The sequence below is a fragment of the Lactuca sativa genome, chromosome 7 (assembly GCF_002870075.4).
Source record: "Lactuca sativa cultivar Salinas chromosome 7, Lsat_Salinas_v11, whole genome shotgun sequence".
NCBI lineage: Eukaryota > Viridiplantae > Streptophyta > Magnoliopsida > Asterales > Asteraceae > Lactuca > Lactuca sativa.
The window spans coordinates 9,493,789-9,520,425 of record NC_056629.2 but is presented as its reverse complement, the minus strand read 5'-3'; the positions used below and the strand labels follow the sequence as shown (position 1 = coordinate 9,520,425).

The 26,637-nt window shown below is 39.0% G+C and overlaps 2 protein-coding genes and 1 long non-coding RNA gene across 3 annotated transcripts; all 3 read left to right on the top strand.

The window, feature by feature from the left end:
* Positions 1-938: 938 nt before the first annotated feature.
* LOC111908145 (protein transport Sec1a) lies at positions 939-7,730 on the top strand. Its single transcript, XM_052765333.1, has 16 exons — positions 939-1,182; positions 1,296-1,328; positions 1,477-1,605; positions 4,551-4,739; positions 4,800-4,883; positions 4,966-5,064; positions 5,159-5,229; positions 5,309-5,405; positions 5,717-5,842; positions 5,921-6,016; positions 6,122-6,235; positions 6,349-6,429; positions 6,521-6,702; positions 6,993-7,083; positions 7,259-7,348; positions 7,450-7,730. Exons 1-16 carry the CDS (start codon positions 1,063-1,065, stop codon positions 7,486-7,488), a joined length of 1,641 nt encoding a protein of 546 aa, XP_052621293.1. The 5' UTR covers positions 939-1,062; the 3' UTR covers positions 7,489-7,730.
* Positions 7,731-8,184: 454 nt separating this feature from the next.
* LOC111908180 (uncharacterized) lies at positions 8,185-12,009 on the top strand. Its single transcript, XM_023904018.3, has 9 exons — positions 8,185-8,547; positions 9,436-9,541; positions 9,624-9,684; positions 9,781-10,064; positions 10,178-10,317; positions 10,393-10,558; positions 10,650-10,853; positions 11,134-11,178; positions 11,595-12,009. The coding sequence occupies exons 1-9, from the start codon at positions 8,335-8,337 to the stop codon at positions 11,669-11,671; spliced, it is 1,296 nt and encodes a 431-aa protein (XP_023759786.1). The 5' UTR covers positions 8,185-8,334; the 3' UTR covers positions 11,672-12,009.
* A 2,845-nt stretch (positions 12,010-14,854) lies between these two features.
* Positions 14,855-17,248, top strand: LOC111908181 (uncharacterized). Its single transcript, XR_002855782.3, has 4 exons — positions 14,855-15,630; positions 16,044-16,333; positions 16,440-16,545; positions 17,018-17,248. It is a non-coding gene; the product is annotated as an uncharacterized LOC111908181 (long non-coding RNA).
* The last annotated feature ends 9,389 nt before the right edge of the window (positions 17,249-26,637 follow it).

Below are 26,637 nucleotides of genomic sequence, written 5' to 3'. Positions count from 1 at the left end.
TGGAAGAAAGCTAATTTATTTTGTTTTGCCAAGTGTCACACATTACAAATGAAGAATTATTATGGTGGAATACATGAGGTAGAACATGAAACTAAATATGTCATTTTTCGCTTATGATATGGAAAGAGATTATTATTACTTTGCAGGGATACTGTATGAAATGATCAAAGCATCCCACTCAAAGGAGTCAAGATCAATGTGGAAGGTACATATCTTGTAATTTTGCATTTTTCACAGATGAATCCTTGGCGTAAATTTGGGTGGAATGAAAATTTTGAAAACCTACTTCATGTTTTATCTAATGATACATACAATATTTGTTGGTATTATCAAGATATGCTATTATTTCTTGAAATATAGAATGTGTTATACAATGTTTAATGGATCCCAATCCTTTTTTTATTTGAAATACCTAAAAATCAACCCAAATATGACTTATTTATCTGTCAACTTTTCCACTATCATCCCAAAAAAATCAAACTCTTCATTATGTAACTTTATGATATTTTGCAGGTACTTATCATGGATAGAGTTACTATGAAAGTTATATCTCATTCATGCAAAATGGCAGACATAACAGATCAAGGAGTTTCATGTAAGAAAATAAAGTTCAACACTAGCATCACTATATATGTTGTAAATTCTTAAGATCTACATTAACATCTTGTTGAATATAAGCTTATAGAAATGACATTTTACCAAATGTGATCTCAAGTGTCTTTGTTATCCAGTGGTGGAACAGGTTTTCAAAAGAAGGCAGCCTATGCCTGGCATGGATGTCGTATATTTTGTTCAACCAACAGATGAAAAGTACAATTTCCTTCTTCATCATATAACTCACTTTGATAGTATTTGCATTATGCATGCTTTCTTCCTATCTTCTAATAGCTTTTAAGAAGACTAAGCTTTACTTTTTTTTTTTTTTTCTCTCTCATTGACAGCCTTGCCCTGTTTATGCATGACATGACAGGGAGAACACCCATGTATAAAAAGTATGTGAAGAGCTGAAATTTACCATGAATTTGAGGTCTTAGATCTTAATTATATCTTGTTCCTTTTCTTATGGTTTTGTCCTCCTGTTGCAGAGCATTTGTTTATTTTAGTTCTCCTATCCCAAAGGATTTTATTGGTAGAATCAAGGCTGATACAACTGTCATACCACGCATAGGTGGATTGAGTGAGGTTCCCGTTACCATCATATTCTTCTTCTAATTCTGAATCATCAGATATTAATTACATCTGTAAATAGTCACACTTTCTGTAAACATACTAAGTGATTCGATTGATACTTGCAGATGAACTTGGAGTACTTTCCTATAGAGAATCAGGTACTATTAAATCCTTTAAATGTTATTAAGAATATAAAGCAGAAAGTATGACGAACTCTCAACATGCTCTATCTCTATCTCTAGTTTCAGTTTTCCTTTTTATTCTTGAACATTGTTAACTTTTTTTTATGTGTTTGATCATATATAGGTATTTGTAACTGATCATGAAAGAGCATTAGAAGAGCTGTATGGTGATGATGCTGATACTACTCCTGAATATGATGTTTGCTTACGTGAGATGGCTATTCGTGTTGCTACTGTTTTTGCTTCACTTAAGGTAAAAAGCAAGAACTTTTACCGTGGGAGCACAAGTTGTGTTATATAAAATTGGAAAGTAACAAGTGCTGATAATCTTGTACATTTGGGTTTAACATGATCTAGATGTCAAAGCTTGCAACAACTCTCTTTGAGTAAACCTTTGAGCCAAATCACCTCCTTGAATCTTCACTGAATAGCACACGAACCAACTATAAATACCTATCCTGTGAGAGAATGATGTCTATCCAAATCACCTTTAAAATCTGAATCAACATAGCATACTACATCATCTTTTGACGTCTCAAATAGCAATCCATTGTCTTTTGTTCTAGACAAAAATATTGAAAATCCATTGGATTGCTCATCACATAGCCTCAAATATACACAACTACGATCAAGGCTTCTAGTAAAACATGTTATGTCATGAATTAATCAAATCTTTTATATAAAAATGCAGCAAAAGTCTGAAAATCAAAAGCTCTCCTCCGCTCATGTTGCCACTACCAATATGCCTAGTTTTATAGTTTCTGCTGATGAATAAACAAAATTTATTTGGTGCCAAAAAACGATTTTATTTATCTCCACCTCTTGCTGCGATTGTAGAGCCACATAATCGTAGTACGTGTCTTCTATCTTCTTCCACTAATTGTATCATAGAACTGTGTCACATCTCACATCCGTGCGACACGGTCTTATAAGTGGCTATATATATATATATATATATATATATATATATATATATATATATATATATATATATATATATATATATATATATATTGGAGTTTCCCTTCTCTCCACAATGGCTCTTTTGGAGAGTTAATATGACTCAGCACATCTCTGTCCATCCTCATGTCTATCCTCATCAAGCCATATTGGTTATTGGTGGTGGCATCTGCATCTTTCTCTTGTATATGTTATATCCACTTGTTATATAACAAGTGGCATTAGAGCTCGCTTATTGTATAACAAGTGGTATCAAAACTCGCTTATCGGATAACATGGTATCAGGGTTCTAGGTTAAAACTGATAGGAATTAGATAGTTAAATACTTAAAGGGGTAAAAGGGTAATTCCTAAGAAAGTTTGGTAGAGGTTTGCTAATAAATAGAGGGTAGGATTTTATTGTTAGTCAGTAAGAAATATCTTAGATTGGTGTTAGTCTCTAGAGTGAGATTGGCTCATTGGCTAGGCCTTTGAGAGAGGGATTCATCCCTGGGCAATCATCCTATCAGGAGATTGTGTTCTCTATCTTGTTTCATTCAATAATCAATTTCAATTCCAGTTTTCTCTATCAATCATATATTGTTGTTTGTTCTGTTTCAATTCCTCATCAAAAACCCTACTGCTGACCATAATCCATAGCAGTAGAACTATTGGATTGTAATTTATTGTTTGTTAGTAAGTGTACACGTGACCTCAATTGCATGGCTAAGTTTCGCTCAAATCTATGTGTGTTTCAGGAATTGGATTAAGGGAAGATGATTGGCAGTGCTAAGACAGTGTTATGGGCTCTATATCCTACAAGATGACACTCTTTCCGTTGGAACATCTCAAAAATCCAGTTTGTTATCTTTAAATAATCAGTCCCATTCAAATAAAGATAGTGATATCAGGATGTGTAAACACTAACCGGGAAAAATTATCTATGACCACACTAGATTAAATTGGGTATATCTCATGAAAACCATATCCAAAGTAGGTGAAATTTTTAAAAATTTTCATTCTATGATTCAAACCCAGTTTCACACTAAAATTCAAATCCTCAAGACAGATAATGAGAAAAAAACTTCACTTCTACTCTTAGTCCTCATCTTACTCAACACGATATCCTACACTTAAGTTCCTGTGTAGATATACCCCTCGACATAATGGAATTGCTGAGAGAAAAAATCGAGGCCTCTTAGAAGTTGTTTGGTCACTTTATTTTTAGCTCAAGTTCCTAAACATTTTTGGGGTGAAGTTGTTCTCACAACTACCTACCTTTATCAACCGAATGCCTTTTCGGGTTCTCAACTTCCAAACTCCATGTAAAGACAATCTTGCAGTTATTCCCTCATACAAAGTTCGGTAGTCTTCTTTCTTGATTCTAAAATATTTGGTTGCGTTCAAAATCATAGTAAGTTTAGGACTTTATCGAGTATTCTTCACATCGAAGGAGTTACAAGTTTTATCCTCCTGTAACTAGAAATTGTATAATTCTACGGATGTTACCTTCTTTGAGAATCATGCTTACTACAAATCTGAGCTTCAAGGGGAAAACACAAACAAATCTCATCTTTAGGACTTTATCCAAGTACCAATACTCAATCTCTAAGTACTAATCCGAGTATCCATACTCAATCAATGACTCCATCTCCTCGCCTTATACCAAAGAACAAAGAAAAAGAAATCCTTGCCTTCATGAGAAGGAAATAATCTGTCAAAGAAATAGAGCACACAACACATCTTGAGGACTGCCATTAATCTGAACCAGATCCTCAATCTTTAGAAACTCATTAAGGTAATTCTAACCATGATAATATTGCTAATGATGATTTAGATATTCCTATTGGTTTGAGAAAACGGGTTCGTGCATGCATATTGTACTCAACATCTCTACATACAACTTTATATCCTACAAACTCTTGTCACCATTCTATCAGGCTTTTGTCTCTGCTTTTTGATAATATACAAATGCCTCACACCAAGATGCAAAAGTCTCATATGCCACAACTACTTGGTGACATTAGAATCCAACATAGATGACAATGCTACATCGATACCACCTAAAACATCTTGAGTCTTGATTTAAATGTGAAAGTGCTAATAAAAGCATTCTGTTTCATTTTGAATCTTTAGATAACTCCACAAAAGAAACATATTTACTGTTGATTTAAATCAAATATCAATAGTTTTCTTGAAAAGTTTTCTATAAGGAAACATCCGCATTTGAATTGTTTGTTGAATGTTTGCATCCTTTCAGGAGTTCCCCAATGTACGGTATCGTGTAAAGCCCACAGATGGATCTGTAGAGACAACATTTCGTGAATTAGTTCCTAAAAAGCTAGCTTTAGCTATTTGGGAATACATTAAGTCATATCAACATACTATTCCTAACTTCCCACAATCTGAAACATGCGAGTTGCTCATTGTGGATAGATCCGTTGATCTGGTAATTTCAGATTTTTTTTTTCTTTCTTTTTCATAGTTTAATAATAACACACAAGTTCAGGTTGCACCCGTCATTCATGAATGGACTTATGATGCAATGTGCCATGATCTAGTAGACTTGGATGGAAACAAATACACAATGGAGGTACTTTTTGTATAAAAATTCATTAATTTTTCCGAATAGAGTAAACTGATGATCTACGAATAGCAATGGATTTTGCATGTAGGTCCCTAATAAATCCGGTGGTGCACCTGAGAGAAAGGATTTCCTTCTAGAAGACCATGATCCTGTTTGGCTTGAAATGCGCCATTTGCATATAGCTGATGTACATCTCATCTCCATTTTTATATTATATGTATACTTTTTTCATAGTTGAAATATTACAAGTTCTAACATCTTTTTGATTTATGTCATATCAGGCTAGTGAAAGATTGAGTGACAAAATGGACACTTTGATGTCAACAAACAAAGTTGCACAATTACAACAAAAGTTAGTTGGGTCAAGCAATGGAAACAATTCATTTTCCTTGTGAGAGTTTCTCACATTAATTTTTTTTACATCAATGCAGAGATAAAAGTGAATTGTCTACCCGAGACATACAACAAATGGTTCAAGCTATGCCTGCATTTAATGAACAAAAGGAAAAACTTTCACTCCATGTAGAGGTTGGTTCCTGTTAATTTTTTTAGTAAATTACATCTTTGGTCCCAAACAAAATTCTCTTGCAATTTTGATCCGTATTTGTGGTTTTTGTAATGTTTTTGGTCCCTGTTGCAAGTAAAATGACTATACTTTTGGGGACCAAAGTTGCAAAAACCAGTTATACTTGGGGAAAAAATAGTTATTTTACTTGGAATATGGACCAAAAATATTACAAGAACCTTAAATAAGAAGGAAAATTGCAAAAACCAACTATAATTTTTATTTATCTATTAAGTGCTTGTGGACTGATTGATTACCTGGTTCTATAAATCAGATTGCTGGAAAAATTAATAAAGTTATTGCGGAAGAAGGGCTTAGAGACCTTGGTCAAATTGAGCAGGATCTTGTGTTTGGTGATGCTGGAAATAAAGAACTCCTTGAGTTTTTAGAAGAATATGAGGTGAATTAGTGGCTTGAGAAGCTTCTTCTAAGAGTTGTTATTTTTTTCTCTGGCCAACAGTTGTTATACCTCTTACAGGATCATAATGTTGAAAATAGGTTGAGATTGATGATGATTTATGCATTAGCTGATCCTGAAAAGTTTGAGGGTGACCAAGGAGCAAAGCTTATGGAGGTATTCCATTTTCTTTTCTTTTTATGTCAATCATAAAATGGAACACAAAAGGAAACTTGACCTTTGTTTTGTACTTATATACTTATTTTTTTGGGCACCCTACAGCTGGCAGATTTGACGCCGCAGAGTATGATCTTTATTAATAACATGAGATTGCTAGAGGGTCCACCCAAACCAAAGAAACCAGAACCCAGCGGGGGATTCCTCAAGGGTAAAAAGGTAAATCTTCAATGTGACAAAAAAAAAAAAAAAAAAAATCTTGAATAGTACTATATTATATCATGACAAGTGTTAAAGTTAATAATAATGTCAACATTCTTTTTGGTTACTAGAAAGCGACTACTGCACTGAGGAAGGACAAACAAGGGGAAGAAGAGACATGGGCACTCTTCAGATTTTTTCCTGTTCTAGAGGTCTTGTGCAACTACTATAAATCTATAACAATATCTTATTATATTTCAATTTTTACATTAGTGGTAACAATTTAACCTATTTATGACTCAGGAATTACTTGAAAAAATTGACAAAAATGAAATGCCAAAGGACGAGTACGAATGCATAAATGAATCAGAATCAAGCTCAAGTGGTCGGCCGGCGGGCCCTGGTGGTCGAACAGGGAGGGGCGGCGGTCAAATCCGGTCAAGGAGAAAAGCGGCACAAACAAAATCTGATGACGGACATTCGAGGTTAACTTTTCACCCATTTCTCTTCGTATTTAAAAACTCAGAATTGTAAGAATTTTAGGGACTGATCAATATCAATATGACTTTGATAATTTCTTGGATCGTGATTACAACACTTTCCAAAATCTGTAATTCAACCCTGTTTCTTTCTGGGGTTACAACACGAATTCAGACTATATCGGATAATCCAAGAAATTAAAACATATTACAAGACTAATTAATCTGATTCACAAACACATAAAATGTGTTGATGACACTAAAATCAATTGTGTCTAACTACTTTTTATTTGCAGTGACTCGGTGGTAAAAAATGCAACTGTGGATTTAAAACACTTGGGGCAACGGATTTTTGTTTTTATTATCGGTGGTGCCACTAGATCTGAGGTAAATCTTGGGAAACTGATCTCAAAGACCCCAACAACATGCCCAAAATATTAGAGAAAACTAAACACAAACAAGAATATAAGTGGAAATCCCCAAACTCTATATGATAAACTACTACTTATTTTGGTTGCCTTTTTGTTGTTAATCATAATAGTTCATTTGTTTATATGTGTAGTTGCGGATATGTCACAAGCTTACTGCCAAACTGAAGAGGGAAATTGTACTGGGTTCAACTAGCATAGACGATCCACCAAATTACATAACAGTAATAATAAATCTTAGTTGTTAAATTCTCTCTATAAATAAACTATTATTGTTCCTTTTGTAACTTTTTTTTTTTTTTTTTTTTTTTTGTGTGTGTTGCAGAAAGTGAAGATGCTTTCCTTCAGTGGATACGGTTGTTGATATCCAGATGCAAATTATGTCTGGTACTTGGGTTACATGCATATGTATTATGTATATAAATATATTGCAGTTTTTGTAAGTAGGTTTACATTGTGAGTCTTTTTACTAGTTTGTTGATATCCAGATCTTTTTATTCACATTGTTTGTGCATATATTACAACAAAAGTTCTTGTTATTTCTTGTATCTAGCCCTAAATATTACACCAGTTTTTCTCTTATAAAGATTGAAGACTTTGCTTGATTTTGACACTATAATTTTCACTTTTACCTTGTGAATTATGAGAAGAAAGTTATGATGAAAAAGTGACTGTGAATGTGAAGGTTGAACCACATGGTATATGTTTAAGATAATGGAAAAATTATAAAAGTTTCATGGAAAATTATGATTGTTTTTTAGAGAATACATCAAAATCCAATACAAATTCACAAATGTATAGTAAACCAATTTGCTATTGATTATAAAAGTGTTTTAACTTTTGTTTTTAAGTAGTCACTTGATTCTTGTTTAAAAAAATGGTTACATTTATCTTCTAAAATAACCTTTTGTTTATACATCAACTTCTTACATGTTTCTACACTGGTTATTTTATTTCTATATAGTTTAATTAATCAAAAAAGAAACTTAAGCATTTATAAAAGTGGAATGACAGTTTTATCCTTCTAGAATTTAAAGCCCATCTCATTTTGTCTCCACGTCTGGGCTCAAACTCTTTTGCGGACTGTATCCTTGAAACTTCAATCTCTAAAAGACCTCGATCGCAAACAGTTGGATCAATCACTTCCTTCATATCAAATTGGAATTCGAAATCTCTCCGTCTGTTGATCCTAAACCAAAATCAACTGAAAATGGAACCGATCGTACCAATCGCAATACTTAGTTCTCTGATTCTCGGAGCTCTGATCGCTTTTGTAGCCTTTAGTAGCTACTTTCGCAAGAGGAAATCGGAGGTTGCTTCCATCGCAAAGCCGGCCGAAGCGGCGGCACCGAATCTGAAGAATTCAAAGCCTCAGCAAACTAAGAAATCTCAGTCCAAGCCTCATCATTCACATGCTGATAAGGTAAAAAAAATTATAAGCGACATTCAGTTGATAATCATATGAAGCGATGGGCCGATGGTTATGTGTTTATTAATTGATATGATTTTTGGTGAATCATGTGATTTTGAAGTTGGTGGATGAAATGAGTCACTAATTCTAACCTAATTTTGAGAAATATGATTAAAAGCTTGATGTTCACGCTGAATTGTTGATAAGTTATGAGTATAAAACCCTTCCAGCTTCAATTTCTAGGGCTTTATACACGGCTATCTGTACCAACATTTTTTGTTCACGTTATAAGTATATGATATTGCGATGGAGATATACATGTGAAATCTGGTATACTAGAGATTGTCATGTCAAAACAATGTTGATGTTAAATTCTAAATGAAATCGTCAGGGGAGGGCGATACCTATAAATACGGGAATACAAATGAAAGTTATTTTTAAGATTTTGAATCATTAGTAAGGATCATTCATATCCTCTACATAGATACCAAGATCTGTCCTTAATTAGATGCACTAGAATATTCATGATGCTAGTTAATATGATTACTGAAGTTAGAAGTATTGAATATATCTCAAATTCAAAAGTGGACATATAAGTTTTAGTATCCATGCTGATAAGATTTTGTTATGTGTACACATTTTCTGATGGAACTTCTGGTATGTTGTTTCTACTGCATGCTGCTTTTAAATTTAGAAGCATATACAGTTGTCAGATGATTCTATTCAGTAAAGAAATACTTATGAAATCAAGCCTGGTTTCTGAAATATATGATTAAAATTTAAAATTAATGATGTAGTTGATTCTATGTATCTTTAAACTGTGATAGGTGATCTAGTTGATTCTTAACAATCTGTTTATCAGATCATATTCTCATTTATCACTAATGGCTGTGAATGTAGGATTTGAACAAGCGCCATCACCCATTAGACTTAAATACTTTAAAAGGTCATGGAGATTCTGTTAATGGCTTATGCTTCTCATCAGATGGTCATAGTTTAGCAACCGGTAATTCTCATCACAATCTTTTAACTTTACAAATAATAACCCAATTATGAGTTTAATGAATTCAGCTTATGTGTCCTTGCAGCTTGTGATGATGGTGTAGTCAGAGTATTCAAGTTGGATGACGCTTCAAGTAAAAGCTTTAAGTAAGAACTAAGTTTTTATAATTTTATACCAACTATTATATCAATGTTTCCCACATTATAATGAGTTCTATTATTTTGGTACTATCATAAATGTAGGTTTATGAGAATTAACCTGCCAGCTGGAGGCCATCCAACTGCAGTTGCATTTGTTGGTGATGCTTATTCAGTTGTTGTGGCTTCACAAAATCTTACTGGTGCTAATTTATACATGTATGGAGAAGACAAGCCAAAATCTGGCGATAATATTCAACAGTCAAAGCCTGAAATCAAATGGGAACACCATAATGTTCATGATAAAAAGTATATCATCACTTTATTTGGCACTAAAGCTACTCATGGTGCTGCTGATGGAAGTACAATTATTGCATCAAGTTCAGAGGGTATGTTCTTATACCATGCTAAGTGTTTTATACGTAAAGACTTGTTCTTTTATGGACTGGATGGAATGAATCCGAGTAAATGACCATATACCCTTTGTTATTTGCCTTTACAGGAACTGATATTAAACTTTGGCATGGCAAATCTGGAAAGCTGTTGGGAAATGTTGACACTAATCAGCTGAAGAACAATATGGCTACCATATCGCCAGACGGGCGGTTTATTGCTGCAGCCGCTTTCACAGCTGATGTGAAGGTGAGAAACTCAAAATAACTATTTTTACTTTAAGAGTAACATTTATTTATTTATTGAAAATGTTTTTGGTGACAGGTGTGGGAGATAGTATATTCAAAGGATAGTTCAGTGAAAGAGGTGACAAAAGTTATGCAACTGAAAGGCCATAAGAGTGCTGTTACATGGCTGTGCTTTACACCCAACTCAGAACAAATCATTACTGCATCAAAAGATGGTTCCATAAGAGTGTGGAACATTAATGGTATTTCATGAAATTTTGTTTTGCTTTTTTTTTTTTCTGACAAGTGACAAGTGACAAGTGACATGACATACATAAATTGTGAATTGTGAAGTTCGGTATCATCTTGATGAGGACCCAAAGACATTAAAAAGTTTCGAGATTCCACTTCATGACTCAAAAGGCAGTGTGCTGAGCTATGACAGGCTGAGTGTATCCCCTGATGGAAAGATTTTGGCTGCTACTCATGGTTCATTGCTACAATGGCTGTCTGTTGAAACTGGACAAGTATTAGAAACAGCTGACAAAGCACATGATGGTAAAATATTATTTTTCACTATTATAGCATTGTACTTTGAAAAAACTAAAGTTGAAAGTAGAATGCTATAATTGGATAGAATTTACTCAATTTAGTACAATGACTTCATGGAAGTGGGTTGGTATTTCTTGCATTTAGCCCTATTATTATTTATTAATAAATAGTATTAGTCTAGACAATATTTGGGGATATTTCTTGCATTGTTTCCAGTAGGTTATTTGTGGTTTCAGTTAAATGTTATGTTGGCTTACTAATATTAATATTATGTATGCAATTGCAGGTGATATCACAGACATCGCATGGGCACCTAAACCTATTTCTGTGGGTAAGTATCATCCATCTTCCACCCTTCTCTCTCTCTCTCTCTCATAATTTTTGTTTTTTACACCATGCTATTCCCTACTTAATATTTATACAACTAAGTTTCACAACCTTCCCAATTATGTAATTTCTACATGAAATTTGTCATCATGTTTCTTTATTGGATAAATATATGTTTTAATGATTTATGCAACAATATCTTACTTTTTTACAATTTATGCAACTATGACCTGTAAAAGAAAAATATAGCATCTTTTAGTCATAAATGAAACGGCTCATTACTTTTCTTGCATAAACTGAAAAGGAAAAGGTGTGTTTTCTTAAATATATTTGAAACAGACACAAGTTAATGGAAGAAAGAAAGAAAGAAAAAGTAGCAATCTGAGATAATAACAAAGTATATATTTTTGAACACGACAGGGGATAAACGGTTGAGTATTCTAGCAACAGCAAGTGTTGACAAGAAAGTGAAGTTGTGGGCAGCTCCAGCACTTTGATAAGTCGATAGTATGCCACCAAACCAAAGCAAAGCTGTTTGCCAAAGTAGGAATGCTATGAAAGGTTCTAATTTTAATACTTTTTGGACTTTTGGGAGTGCTTATAAAGATGAAAGATGGCGTGAGGATCCTATCTTATGGAATAGGTTTTAACCAAACCACGAGACTGTTTTCAGATGATGAGTTGGCATGTAATCCATGTAAGAGAGGAGATGCTGTTCTTTGTCTTTTCGAGTACTATCAATCTTAACAGATTTCGTTTAAAATGACTACAAAGAGTTTGGCATGTAATGATCACACAAGTCATTACAAGTGCTGCATGTTTCTTCCTTCTTATACTTTCTGTGTAGCTAATTTTATATCCTTTTAAATCGTCTTTAGGAGGCTTCATACAAATTTTAATCTACTTGCCAAAATCCAATTGTTTAAATAAAAATAACCCAAATTCAAGGTTTATTTAGGTCTATATATATATATATATATATATATATATATATATATATATATATATATATATATATATGTTCAAAATTCAAATGAAAACCTCTAAATGTTAATAACTCTAAGAACCTCTAAAAAACATCACTTCATCTTTCTAACATAAACATCATCAGACCATTCTTTCACCTGACTTCAAACATATCTTCATCTTTGCCTCTTCCTTCATCAGATAACATCCACCATTTCCGCCGCCCTTACCACTGCCGTCTCCTATGTCGACAACACCATCGCCACCACCATCTCTTCCGCCGACTTCTGCTACCGCCATAAATCACCACCTCCTTCTCCGATCCTCAGTGAATATCCATATATGCATCAAATCTTACTAGATCCACATTACAAATTACCAGATCTACATTAGATTTTACTAGATCTACATCAGATCTCCGGTGAAACATCCATACCTAACTATATGGCCTTCTATTCGAGATTCCGACATCACCTTCGAACCTCCGACATGTACCACCTCCAGATGTGTCATCACCATCATATCTTCACTACTCCTCCATATTTGCTTCATCTCCATAATTTTGTGTCATTTCGTTGTTCATGCTCATGATTCCAAATCTGATTTCCTTCAAATCTAGTTTAAAACCTTTAGATCTGATTTCCTTCATGTTCTCTACGTCTAAAACCTTTGAAGCCTTATGAAGACATTGTCTGACATTGGTGCCCCGAAGGACATTGTCAAATGTGTTGAGCTCTCAATCTGTCTCTCCCACACGAGGTACCTTCAGGGAAGGATTTAATGCCCCAAGGACATTGTTAGCATCCACTACAAGGGGAGGATCTGAAAATATGGTGCTCGACATGGAAGGTGGTGGCTTGTATGGATGTTTATCCTTCAATGCCTTCGTAGTATCAACCCAAAAAACCGCATCAACCCCCGAAGAACATAAAACTTTCACTACCACTGTAAAATGTCCATCGGAATCCTTATGAAGACATTGTCTGACAATGGTGCTGCCCAACGTTCTTTCCTCCTTAATGTACTCTTCTTTTTTGCCTTGTTGATCCAGTCTTGCATTGTCAACTAATTTTTAACTAGCTTGGCGATACCGTCTTCAGTCCCCCAAGTAGCTAATGCGCTTAGGATATTACGATGTTGCAAAGACTTCCTATTGTCAGCCTACTTTCTTGCCTATTCTTGGGCTTGAACACCTGAAGAGTACACCTAGGAAGAATATTATGATGGCACACTTATTGGAGATTCAGAGAATATTATGATGGCACACTTATTGGAGATTCAGAGAAGGTTGCCAAAGCATTGGACATCATTAAGGTGATTTGCCCAAAATTGGGCCTTCAGGTGAATATCAAAAAAATCGAGCTCTTTTGGCCCTCGTGTGATGGCAGGAAGCTACATGAGGGGATATTCTTGGCTAGCATCGGTAGGCCGCCTTTGTAACATCCCCCTCTGGCACATATCACAATAGTGTCCGCTTTGGGCTCTCGATACGAAAACTTCCCAAGGGGGTCATCCATCCATGGATTGCTCTTTGCCCGAGCAAGCTTAACTGTAGAGTTCTTATGGGATCTGCTACCCTCACGGCTTTAAAATGCATTGTGATAAAGAAGGTATCCACACCCCCTTTAAGTAATGTTTAGTTCTCCTTCCCAGCAGATGTGGGATCAGGTGCAACTAACCTGCCTGCCTTCACCCCCATTATAGGTTTCGACGTCCCCGCCGAACACATCGACTCGTGCCTTGACTCTGATACCATTTGTAACATCCTCCATCTGACACATATCACAATATTGTCCGCTTTGGCTCTCGACACGAAAACCTCCCAGGGGGTCACCCATCCCTACATTACTCTCACCTGAGCACGCTTAACTGTAGAGTTCTTATTGGATCTGTTACCCTCACGACTTCAGAACACGTTGTGATAGAGAAGGTATCCACACACCTTTTAAGGAATGCTTAGTTCTTCTTACCAACCGATGTGGGATCAGGTGCAGCTAACATGCCCACCTGTAAATTGTAACATCCTGTTTCTCGTCATTTCTTATGTCAGGGCCATGGATCGGAATTCGATTGTGTAAAGGCTTTGGCCTTAAGGAGGTAATTTTTAGACCTTTTATAAGGAGGCAATGCTAGTTATGAGATCTAAACCTTTGAATTGTGTTTTGGGCCAAAGGGTAGAACAGAAAAAGTCATAGGTCGGGTTCTTGCATGAAATATGGATTTTTATCCAAAAAAAATTTAGTCCAAGATATTTAGATAATATTTTAGAGCTCTTCAACACCTTTCCTTGGATATAAAGAACGTTGAAAATGGAGTTGGAACGAAGAAATTATGACCGTTTGAAGTTAGGACGATTTTTGGGTTAGCCGCGTACGCTGGGCGTACGGGGAGTACGTTGTGCATACTACCGCATCCCTAGTACGTTGGGCACAAATTTAGTACGATGGGCGTACGTGATCAGTGCCCAAACCCTATTTTCGTGCTTTGCTCCCTATTTAAGCTCCTTAACATCCCCAAACCCACTCCATTCTCAGCCTCCACCTCTCCAACCCGTTATCTTAAAACCCTAACCCTAGTTTGATCATTGTGAGAAAAAAATGTGTTTTTACTACAAATAGAATTACATTTAGTGGCACATTTTTTTGTGCCTATAGTAAGTTTTTAGTGGCACATATATGTATTTGCCACTATATCACCTCAATTTTAGCTTTTGCCGCTTCAAATTTCCCAAAAGAAAAAGGTTTCCGCCACCCCCGCATTCATTTTCATTTTCACTCTTGATCTCTAAATTTTTTGACCTAGTTCTGTCTCTCCCAAAATAGCCACCATCGTCCGCCACCCTAAAACCAAAATCGACCTAAGTTGCAGCTCATCTTTTACGATGCTCTTTCTATGTGCATAAACTCTTCTCAATCCTCTCTCACACACACCTTACCTTATCAATTACTATCTTTACGTCTCTTCCTGCTATGCTCTCCACTGTAAGCAAATTTTCAAACTAGGGTTTGCAAATTATCGTGTTTAGGCTTTGGATTGGATTTCAAAGATTGTTGTAAGGTCAACTTCTTTTCTCTTCTTTCTTGTCATCGGTTTTCTGATGAACGTTCATTCTATTTTTCTCTTCGGCATGTCCAAATTCTGTCTTTGGCTTCTCAGTTTTGAAGATTAATCATTAGTGGAATTCAGTTTCAGATTCAGTGAAAAGTTCTCTTTCGCTCTCTGTTCTCTTTCACTCTCTCTTCTCCGATGAACATTATTTGCTCTATTTCTTATTCGTTTTTAAATATTATCCGATTATCACTTTTTTAACTGCCTTTTGAAGATTCAGAACTATAGGAATGGGTTCAGGATATAAGTTCTAATGAGTCTTCATGTTAATAGACTTCCATTTGTAGGTTTTTGCAGCTCTGTTAGTTTATCCACAACATATATTGATGGCCACAACCGTAGTTGTTGCTACTTTGAGGTAGATCGACTATTTGGAATTGAGGTATTGTTTTAATATGAGGTTTTTTCATTAACATTTGAGCTACTTCTGCCAGTGTAAATTGTTGTTGGTCAGAACTTTTTTGAGTTTAATTTTTAATCCAAATTGGTGTAATTTGTTGTTGTTTCGACGTTTTTGGATTTTTTTCATTATTAATTAAATATATTCCTTGTTTAGAGACACACATCAAGTGCTCGATGAAATGCCTGAAACAAACATCACTACAAGTTCAATTTGTTTGTGACTTTATAATGTTTTACTCATTTATAACACATGTATGCTCATGATATTTGCTATTCTATTATGAATATGAAGTTTCTAACAAATGTACACCTGAAGCACACACAATGCTTGTGTTTTTATTACCTTATTCATAACTAGAAGATTCTTTAGCTAAATTTCTTTCTCAAATGCAGCTATGTGGGTAACATTCACACATAAGTGACTGAACCACTTCTTAAAGAGGTTATTCCAAAGCACTAGTGCATTAGTGGTGCAATAGTAAGAAAATAATCGAAGATTACAAATATGAAAGTCAAGGAAGATGGGAGGAGGAAATAAATGAGGATGTGTTAAATGAGAAGGAAAACAAGCCAAATAGACTTAACGTTCCAATAAGAACCTAAAAGTCAAAACCTCTAGCAAAATTGGATTCTGTCCATCCTCGCAGCCAAACAAAACACACAATGATGGTTTAGAAATTGAGGTTTTTCCCTGTTTAGCTTTTAAAAAATGATTTTGGACCAAACAAAATTGGATTCTTTGACTAAATTATAAAAAATTTAGTGTCTTTTTTTTCTATTGCATAACAGTCATCAAGTCAACTTCCCTAGCATCCATTGACAATTACGACTTCCCTTCTTTGAGCATCGTGATTTTCCTTGACGGCTGGACCTGGTAACTAGTAACCAATAAGAGGTAAAAATCTTCCTCCTTTTTTTATTAGTTTTCTATAATCAATAAATTAATCTTTCCTTTCTAAATAATGATGATTGAGTATTTGATCTACGAAGTGTTGGTTTAATGTTATGTATATAAAAAAGTTTTTTTAATTTCTAAACACACCTATACATAGTTTATGATATTTGAAGTGTTAGTTTAGTGTTAGTTTAAAGCATCACATATTGTTTAGGAGCATGGAATTCATCAACCTTTTTTGTTTAAGTTTTGTGATTTTTAACGTCTACATAGCTTAGTTTTTTATGTTTTGTTTTGTTTTTTTTAATACTTTTCTAGACACATCTACACCGCCCTACATAGCTTATCATATGTGAAGTGTTAGTTTTATATACATTCTTCTAATGCTTTTTTGTGACTATGTAATTCGATTACTTTGCCTTTCATTTTAACATTTGAATTTTGATATGTTGTTTGTGCAATGTGAAAACAGGTTTAACCAACGATGAGACTAGAGATGTGGTAGAAGATCTTGATAAAGAAGTGAATGTCTTGGATGACGATTTTATGATAGTATTATGTTATTAGTACTAGCATAACATTTAGATTTATTATAATTTTTAAGATATTTGTGTTTTAAATATTAAGATTTTATTTTTAGACAAGTTTGATTTGATGTAATGATACTGTGTTTCAATTTATTATCTTCATTATCTTATTATTATTTTATATTCCATTTAAAATTAATTCGGATCTAATTTATTAATATAAATTTTTATGTTAAAAAATGTCACTAAAAGTATGAGAATAATATTTATTTTAGAAGTTAAATAGTGTCATAAAAATGTGCCACTAAAACCTACAAGTGCTTTAGTGGTGTAATAAAAAAGTGTCGATAAAACCCAGTAGGGCTGCAACGACACAACCAAAAAGTGCCACTAAAGGCCTTTAGTGGCACTTTTTTTGTGTCGTTGTTTACCCAAAGGGTCTTTAGTGACACTTTTTTGGTTTTTAGTGACATTTTTTCTATGCCACTAAATGTCATTTTATTTGTAGTGTTGGAGAGGTGGAGGCTGAGAATGGATTATGATTTCATTGAGGATGAAGATTTAAGTTTAGTTGGAATGAGGTCCAATCAAAACAAAATGACACAATATACTACAAAATAAGAATACACTACTTTAGTTGAAATCTAATAGGATTGGATAAATGAGTTCATTGAAAAACTATGTTGATCTATGTCATTCAAGAATCACATAGAAATCTTTGTGACTTCGAGAGTATACTTAATTGAGCTAAGAGACTCTATGTCATGAAAGAACACCAATCATATACTTCAAGATATTTAATTATACTTAGAGTAAAGTCAAAAATAGAGATCATGGTATTCGCAAAATTCACACAAAGAAATTTTGTCAAACCCATTGATAAAGTCTTTCTTTCAGATAAGTATGAATGGTCACACTTCAGCTGTAAGACCTTATTATTTTAGAAATGGGATTTTGATTTGGATTTAGTATTTAGATATTAGAACATTGTTACAGCAACTATTATATAATGTTTTTGATATACTGGGATATGATCATAACACCAATACTTGTTGTGTTCTATATTAACATGTTTAATCCATGAATAATCTTATTATTCTAAAAGTTCATAGTCGATTACAATTGTGGGATAAATTATGATATAAGACTAACATGAATTGGATTAGTTGACTTTCTCCGGACGAAGGTAGGCAATGGGTTATAAAATATACTATTTTTGTATCATTAACACCTAAGATACATAGTGTAACGACCCGTCCCCGGTATGATGATTCCATAGTATTTAATTAGAAGTTTTCAAGAGGGACTCGGCAAGTTCATAGCCTGACTCGCCGAGTAGGGACGGGATTTCGAGCACGTGTTAGTCGGCTTTTAGGGATTTCGAGCTTAGTCAGATCCACAACCCTTGGAAGGGTGTTATCAGGTTCCGGAAGAGGGGCAAGTTGGGTCCTAGGTTTATTGGTCCTTTTAGGGTTTTGGCCCGGGTGGGTCGGGTTGCTTATCGGTTGGATCTTCCTGAGGAGCTTAGTCAGATCCACAACACTTTCCATGTATCTCAGTTGAGGAAGTGTTTGGTGGATGAGCCAGCAGTCGTTCCCCTAGAGGATATTTAGGTTGATAGCAGCCTGAATTATATTGAGAGACCGGTTGCGATTCTAGACCGGAAGACAAAGACCTTGAGGAACAAGGAAATTCAGTTAGTGAAAGTGCAGTGGCAGCACCGGAAGGGGTCTGAGTGGACGTGGGAGGCTGAGGAGGAGATGAGAGAGCACTATCCGGAGATATTTGCAAATTCAGCCGTAGCAGACTTCGAGGACGAAGTCTGAGCCAAGTGGGGGAGAATTGTAACGACCCGTCCCCGGTATGATGATTCCATAGTATTTAATTAGAAGTTTTCAAGAGGGACTCAGCGAGTTCATAGCCTGACTCGCCGAGTAGGGACGGGATTTCGAGCACGTGTTAGTCGGCGACTCGGCGAGTCCATATTCGGGACTCGGCGAGTCTGCTTGCCTGGAAGAAACCCTAAATCCCCGGGTTGCTCACTATTTAATCCACCTTATAGCCCCCAATCTCGCCTCCTTCACCCTCAGAAAGCTGTGAGAAAACCCTAATCCATCCTTGAGTGATCTAAGTGTTCTTGTGTTAAATTTTGAAGGCTTGAAGAAGGAGAAGAAGAAAGGAGCAAGGAGAAGAGGTGTAGAGCAAAGATCCAAGGGCAAATCAGAGTTCTTTGAGGTATTCTTCGGATTCCCTCCTGTTTTATGCTTTTAACCTCCATTAGAACTCTTCTAGATCTAGTTTGATGCTTCTCTCAAGCCTTATGATTGTATGGATGCCCTATTATGACGAGATACCCTTAGATCTGTTCATTTAGGAGTTGTAGAGCCCAGATCTTTTGCCTTTTTGAAGTTACCTTGCATGAAAACCCTAGATCTAGCCTTTATTATGCTTTTTGAGCCATTTTAGCTTCATGGATGCATATGGGCACGTAAAGATAGAATCTTTACGTGCTAATCGAGTTAAGGGGGTCCAGATCTATTAGTTTTATACACTGGATTTAAGCAGAATCGAGTTTTGAGTTGCTGCATGCAAGCGACTCAGCGAGTCGGAAGAACGACTCGGCGAGTCGAGTCGCGAGTCCCCGTTTTTCCCCTTTTGAGTGATGACGAGTGGAAGCCTGTGAGTAGTAGAGTGGACTCAGTGAGTCGGAGAGCAGACTCAGTAATGGAGGGACTCGGCGAGTCCAAGGCAATCTTCTTAAGCTCAAGAACAACTCGTCGAGTTGTTCATATGACTCGGCGAGTCGGATGAAGATTGTCTGAGTTCTTGGATAGAGAGAGTACTCGTCGAGTCGATGCCATACTCGACGAGTAGCCACGAGTGGGGTTGTGAAATGAGATTAGAGACTCGGCGAGTTGGTGGCCCAACTCGGCGAGTCAGGTCAACTGTGGGTTGACTTTGACCGGGAGAGTTGACTTTGACTAAGGGTAAAAGAGTCATTTTACCACAGTGCAGTGTTTAGTATTTGATTGAGTGTGTTTATGGCCTTGTAGCCAGGGAGATACCGGAGCAGCAGCAGTTAGCTTCCAGAGCCATTCACACAGCAGCCAGTTTACGAGGTGAGTGTTCCTCCCAGTAGTAACGGGTTTAAGGCCACAATGCCGGCCCGTTTAGCTAGCAGTTAGCTTCGGACCTCGGTCTGATGTAGTAGTTAGTATGTTTGATGCCTTCGTAGTTCAGACAGGGTTATGTGTCTATGCTAGATGATATGTTTATGTTATGCTCAGTCAGCTTCGGACTTCGATCTGATGTAGGGGACAAGGTCCCAGTCAGCTTCGGACTTCGGTCCGATGTCAGCTTCGGACTCCGGTCCGATGTAGGGGATGTAGGTCCCAGTCAGCTTCGGACTTCGGTCCGATGTAGGGGGCAAGGCCCCGGTTAGCCGGACTTCGGTCCAATGCAGTGGGCAAGGCCCAATATGTGCTTTATATGTTATTGTGTGGTATGTGGTAGTTTGGGGGAGCTCACTAGGCTTCGTGCTTACAGTTTCAGTTTTGGTTTCAGGTACTTCCGCAAGCAAAGGGAAGGGCTCGGGATGATGGCATCGCACACACCATAGCCACAAGTTTTATCCTGGGAGTTGATCAGTTATTATATATATGATTTGATACAGTCATGACACCGTTTTCTCATTTGTATGTTAGTATGGTTTTGAGATTTGCAATGCATGGTTTTATTATGATATACTCTGTTTTATGATTTTGGTTATATTAAAAATGAAATTTTTGGGTCGTATTTTTGGGTCGTTTCAAGTTGGTATCAGAGCCCTGGTTTGAGGGATTCGGATACACCTCCGGGTGCATCTGAACTCAAACTAAGGGAAAGATAAAAAGATTTTCAAAAAGAAAAATGTTTTCGAATGAGATTTTGAAAAGCACTTAGAAAGAAAAGAATTTTTAAACAAGATAAGGGTGTGGTGCATACGATCAGCCGAGCTCAAGTAAGTACTGCCAAATTACCAATACAAGTTTTATTATTATGATTAATTGTTCCAGCTTCAGTAGAACAGCATGCTAGTATAGGACTAAGGATCTAGGAGGATGCCTTATGTGCCTGCTTTATGTGTTACAACTTTATGAGAATTGCATGCTTGTATTGAGTAGACAGCAGTAGGATAGCCTATTTAGGTTATGCCTGGTAGCGCGAGCTTAGCATTGTATGCTAGAGTAGCTTCTCATTATGAGAATAGTTTTGCCTGAGTATGTTTCCCTTATCCGAATGCTGCTTGCTTTGTGCTTTGTGGGACTCTGAGTGGTGGGAGTTAGCCATTAGGTGAATACGCCACATCACATGTGATCAGGGTTGAATAATCTCAGAGTGCTGGATTTGGCCCTATTGCGCAGCTCTTGTCTGAGTCCAACCGTTGTAGGGACGAGTCTTTTACTCGAAGGATTATCCGAGCCTCATTGCATGTGATGGTATTCAGGTGGTGGCTAATCAGCATTACAAGGAGGCCTTCGGCAGCTGAGGACTGGTATGAGTGGAGTCAGCGATTTCCCTAGGGCAAGCCTAGGATGAGAGTAGCAGAGATCAGTAGTAGTAGAAGTGACTTGGTGGAGTCAAGGCGGTTCTTGAGGAAAGTACGGATAGATGTGGAAGGTAGTATGGGCCCGTACTACTGAAAGCAGAGGATCCGTACTCGAATCAAGGAAGGCCGAGACAAGACCAGGAAGCTAGTAATAGTATCAATGATCCCTTGAGATATTTCAGTTTTCTGATATTGCTATGATGTGTTTCAGTATGGTGGTTTTACGTCCGAGGACAACAGCCGGCAGTGGAGGTGCCATGGAGGGATCAGGATCAGGCTCGGGGAACGAGCACATGGATGAGCAGACCAGAGAGTTTCTTTCTTCAGAGATTACTCGTATCATTTTAGAGCAGACTCCTGTGATCTTCGGTTCGATCAAGGAGGGTATCCTAGAGCTGATGGATGAGAGATTGGGCACCTTCCGTGCCGAGGTGGCGGCCATGATGGGGTCACGCACACTTACTTTCAGGGAGTTCAGGGCATGTGGAGCTCCAGACTATCATGGAGGCGGGACCCCATAGCGAGTACTAGATGGTTGGCGGATGTGGCCAACGCATTCCGCTCTAGCAGGTGTCCCGAGGGGGACAAGGTCAGATTGGCGTCCTGTCTTCTGAAGGAAAGGGCACGGGCTTGGTGGGAGGAGGTCGGACATACTATGGGAGACGATGCAGCATTGGATGCCATGACCTGGGCTGATTTCTCTACCAGGTTCAGGGCTGAGTTTGCACCAGTTATTGAGGTGCAGCAGTTAGCCAGAGAGTTTCAGGACCTCACCCAGACTACGGAGACCATGGCGGAGATCACCGCCAAGTTCAGGGAGAGGGCTCTTCTTGTTCCTCGGTATGCGACCGATGAAGAGATGAAGAAGGCCCGTTATCATGAGATGTTGCGGAGCGATATCCGCCAGCTTGTGAGCCGGTCCAGCTGTAAAACGCTGGACGACATGATTGCTAGGGCTCGAGAGAGGGAGATTGATCTCGAGATGGAGAAGAAGAGGAAACCAGAGGCGGTTTCGGGTTTAGGAGGTTCGGGCAAAAAGCCCAGGGTTTCAGATCACAGGTCCAGGTCTCAGCTGAGCCACAGCCGATGTGGCAGGTGTGGGAAGATGCACGATGGGGTGTGCAAGGCAGGGAGTTCCGGTTGTTTCAAGTGCGGTCGGACTGGGCATTTGAGCAGGGATTGTACGGCCCCTGCTACTGCTGTTGCAGCATCAGATCTGATTTGCTTTCAGTGCAATCAAAGGGGACATAAAAAGTCCCAGTGTCCGAGTTTAGCTGCAGTAGGGAAGGTGGTTGCACCTGCCCCTGCTACCTTGAGGATTACAGATGGCCGGTAGGGCCGAGCTGAGGCGCCAGTGGCGAAGAGTAGAGCGTTTCAGATGACAGCAGAGGAGGCGCGAGCGACTCCTAATGTGGTGACAGGTATGTATCTTCCCTTCATCTCTTTATTTTATTGATTGATTATTGCTTATGATTGTATGTTTTATATAGGGTCGTTCTCTGTGAACGGCATTTCTGCTATGGTATTATTCGATTCGGGGGCTACCCGATCATTTGTATCGCTTGCGCTTAGCAAGAGATTTAGCAGAGCTCCAGGGGAGCTGGATTGTCCATTAGAGGTTGAGATAGCAGATGATAGGACCGTGAGGGTCGGCAGAGTGCATAGAGGGTGTTCTCTTCAGTTGTTTGATGAACAGTTTTCAGTGGACCTGGTTCCTATTCCCCTGCGAGGGAATAAGGTTATTGTGGGCATGGATTGGCTAAGCCCCAATGGGGCGGTGATTGATTGTGAGCTTCAGCTAGTGAGGGTTCGCACCCCCAGTGGGGGAGAGTTAGTGATTCAGGGCGAGAGGCCACAGCGCGGACCGACCTTTTGTTCTGCCGCAAGGGCGAGGCGCTATTTTCAACAGGGTTGCGCTGGTTATGTAGCTTATGTCTTGGATGCCCGGGAGAAGGGCAAGACGACAGTTGATGATGTTCCGATAGTGCGAGACTTCCCGGATGTATTTCCCGAGGATTTACCGGGGATACCTCCTGAGAGGCAGGTTGAGTTTGGGATCGACCTGATTCCTGGTGCGGCTCCGATAGCCAAGGCACCGTATCACCTAGCTCCCCTTAAGATGCAGGAGTTGTCTACGCAGCTGCAGGAGCTGCTAGACAAGGGTTTCATCCGGCCGAGAAGTTCGCCTTGGGGAGCGCCTATCCTGTTTGTGAGGAAGAAGGATGGGTCGCATCGTATGTGTATAGATTATCAGGAGTTGAATAAGGTGACGGTGAAGAACCGTTACCCACTTCCGAGGATAGATGATTTGTTTGACCAGCTTCAGGGAGCGTCTTGGTTCTCCAAGATCGATCTACGCTCCGGGTATCATCAGATGCGGGTTAGGGATGAGGATGTGCAGAAGACTGCTTTCAGGACCAGGTATGGTCATTATAAGTTTGTGGTGATGCCATTTGGGCTCACCAATGCCCCAGCCACGTTCATGGATCTCATGAACCGCGTGTGCAGGCCGATGCTGGATCGGTCAGTGATAGTATTCATAGATGATATCTTGGTATATTCCAAGACGCAGGAGCAGCACGAGGAGCACCTGAGGGAGGTGCTGGAAGTTTTGAGGAGGGAGAGACTTTTCGCAAAGTTCTCCAAGTGTGAGTTCTGGTTGCGCGAGGTGAAGTTCCTTGGTCACCTCGTCAACCAGAAGGGTATTTTGGTGGATCCGGCCAAGATAGAGGCCGTGATGCAGTGGGAGGTCCCAAAGTCTCCATCTGAGATTCGGAGCTTCCTAGGGTTGGCAGGGTATTACCGGAGATTCATTCAGGATTTCTCCAAGATAGCAGTGCCGCTCACCCGACTGACCAAGAAATCGGTGGTATTTCGTTGGGGGCCTGAGCAGCAGGCAGCGTTCGAGACCCTCAGACAGAGGTTGTGCGAGGCTCCGATCCTTACCTTGCCAGAGGGAGTAGAGGACTTCGTAGTCTACTGTGATGCCTCAATCACAGGTATGGGAGCAGTGTTGATGCAGCGAGGCCATGTGATAGCTTACGCTTCGAGACATTTGAAGCCTCACGAGGCTAACTATCCTACCCATGATTTAGAGCTAGGGGCGGTTGTGTTTGCCCTCAAGATTTGGAGGCATTATATTTATGGGGTCCGTTGTACTATCTACACGGATCACAAGAGTTTGAGGTACCTTATGGATCAGCCGAGTCTGAACATGAGGCAGAGGAGGTGGTTAGATGTGTTGAAGGATTATGATTGTGAGATCCTTTACCATCCAGGGAAGGCCAACGTGGTGGCCGACGCCCTAAGCCACAAAGTGTCGGCAGCCCCTATCAGAGATTTGTGTTTGAGGATGACAGTGATTACTCTGTTGTTGGAACGGATCAGGGAGGCTCAGGTCGAGGGCCTCAAGAAGGAGAGGCAGAAGTGTGAGAGGATAGTGGGCCGAGCATCTTCGTTTGATTATGACAGTTGGGGATTGCTGACACTTCATGGGAGAGTGTGGGTACCGTACTGGGGAGGAGTACGGCAGGTGTTGATGGATGAGGCTCATAAGTCTCGATTTTCTATCCACCCAGGGGCGACGAAGATGTATAGAGATCTTCGATCCGATTATTGGTGGCCCTGCATGAAGCGGGATGTCGCTTGGTATGTTGAGAGGTGCCTGACCTGCAGGAAGGTCAAGGTGGAGCACCAGAGGCCTCACGGCAAGATGCAGCCGTTAGACATTCCCGTGTGGAAATGGGAGGACATCACCATGGATTTTGTCACCAAGCTTCCCAGGACCGCACGAGGAGTGGATTCGATATGGGTAGTAGTGGATCGGTTGACGAAGAGTGCTCATTTTATCCCGATCCAGGAGAGTATATCGGCAGAAAAGTTAGCCGATATCTATGTGCGCGAGATCGTGGCACGTCATGGAGTGCCGGTATCGGTGGTGTCAGACCGAGATGTCCGTTTTACATCCAGATTCTGGAAGCGGTTTCACGACGAGATGGGTACTCGTCTTCATTTCAGCACTGCTTTCCACCCTCAGACGGACAGGCAGAGTGAGAGGATGATTCAGACTCTCGAGGACATGCTCAGGGCATGTGTTCTAGACTTCGGTGGCAGTTGGGATACGTACCTTCCGTTAGCGGAATTTTCGTATAACAACAGTTATCATGCGAGCATTAATCGACCTCCCTTTGAAATGCTTTATGGGAGGAAGTGCAGGACCCCGATTTGTTGGGGAGAGGTAGGTCAACGAGTCATTGGAAGCACAGAGGTGGTGCTCAAGACGACCGAGTTGATCCATCAGGTCCGTAGTAGACTGCAGACTGCGCAGAGTCGGCAGAAGAGTTACGCCGATAGGAGGTGTTCAGACTTGGAGTTCCGGGTGGGTGATATGGTCCTTCTGAAGGTCTCACCTTGGAAGGGTGTTATCAGGTTCCGGAAGAGGGGCAAGTTGGGTCCCAGGTTTATTGGTCCTTTTAGAGTTTTGGCCCGGGTGGGTCGGGTTGCTTATCGGTTGGATCTTCCTGAGGAGCTTAGTCAGATCCACAACACTTTCCATGTATCTCAGTTGAGGAAGTGTTTGGTGGATGAGTCAGCAGTCGTTCCCCTAGAGGATATTTAGGTTGATAGCAGCTTGAATTATATTGAGAGACCGGTTGCGATTCTAGACCGGAAGACAAAGATCTTGAGGAACAAGGAAATTCAGTTAGTGAAAGTGCAGTGGCAGCACCGGAAGGGGTCTGAGTGGACGTGGGAGGCTGAGGAGGAGATGAGAGAGCACTATCCGGAGATATTTGCAAATTCAGCCGTAGCAGACTTCGAGGACGAAGTCTGAGCCAAGTGGGGGAGAATTGTAACGACCCGTCCCCGGTATGATGATTCCATAGTATTTAATTAGAAGTTTTCAAGAGGGACTCGGCGAGTTCATAGCCTGACTCGCCGAGTAGGGACGGGATTTCGAGCACGTGTTAGTCGGCGACT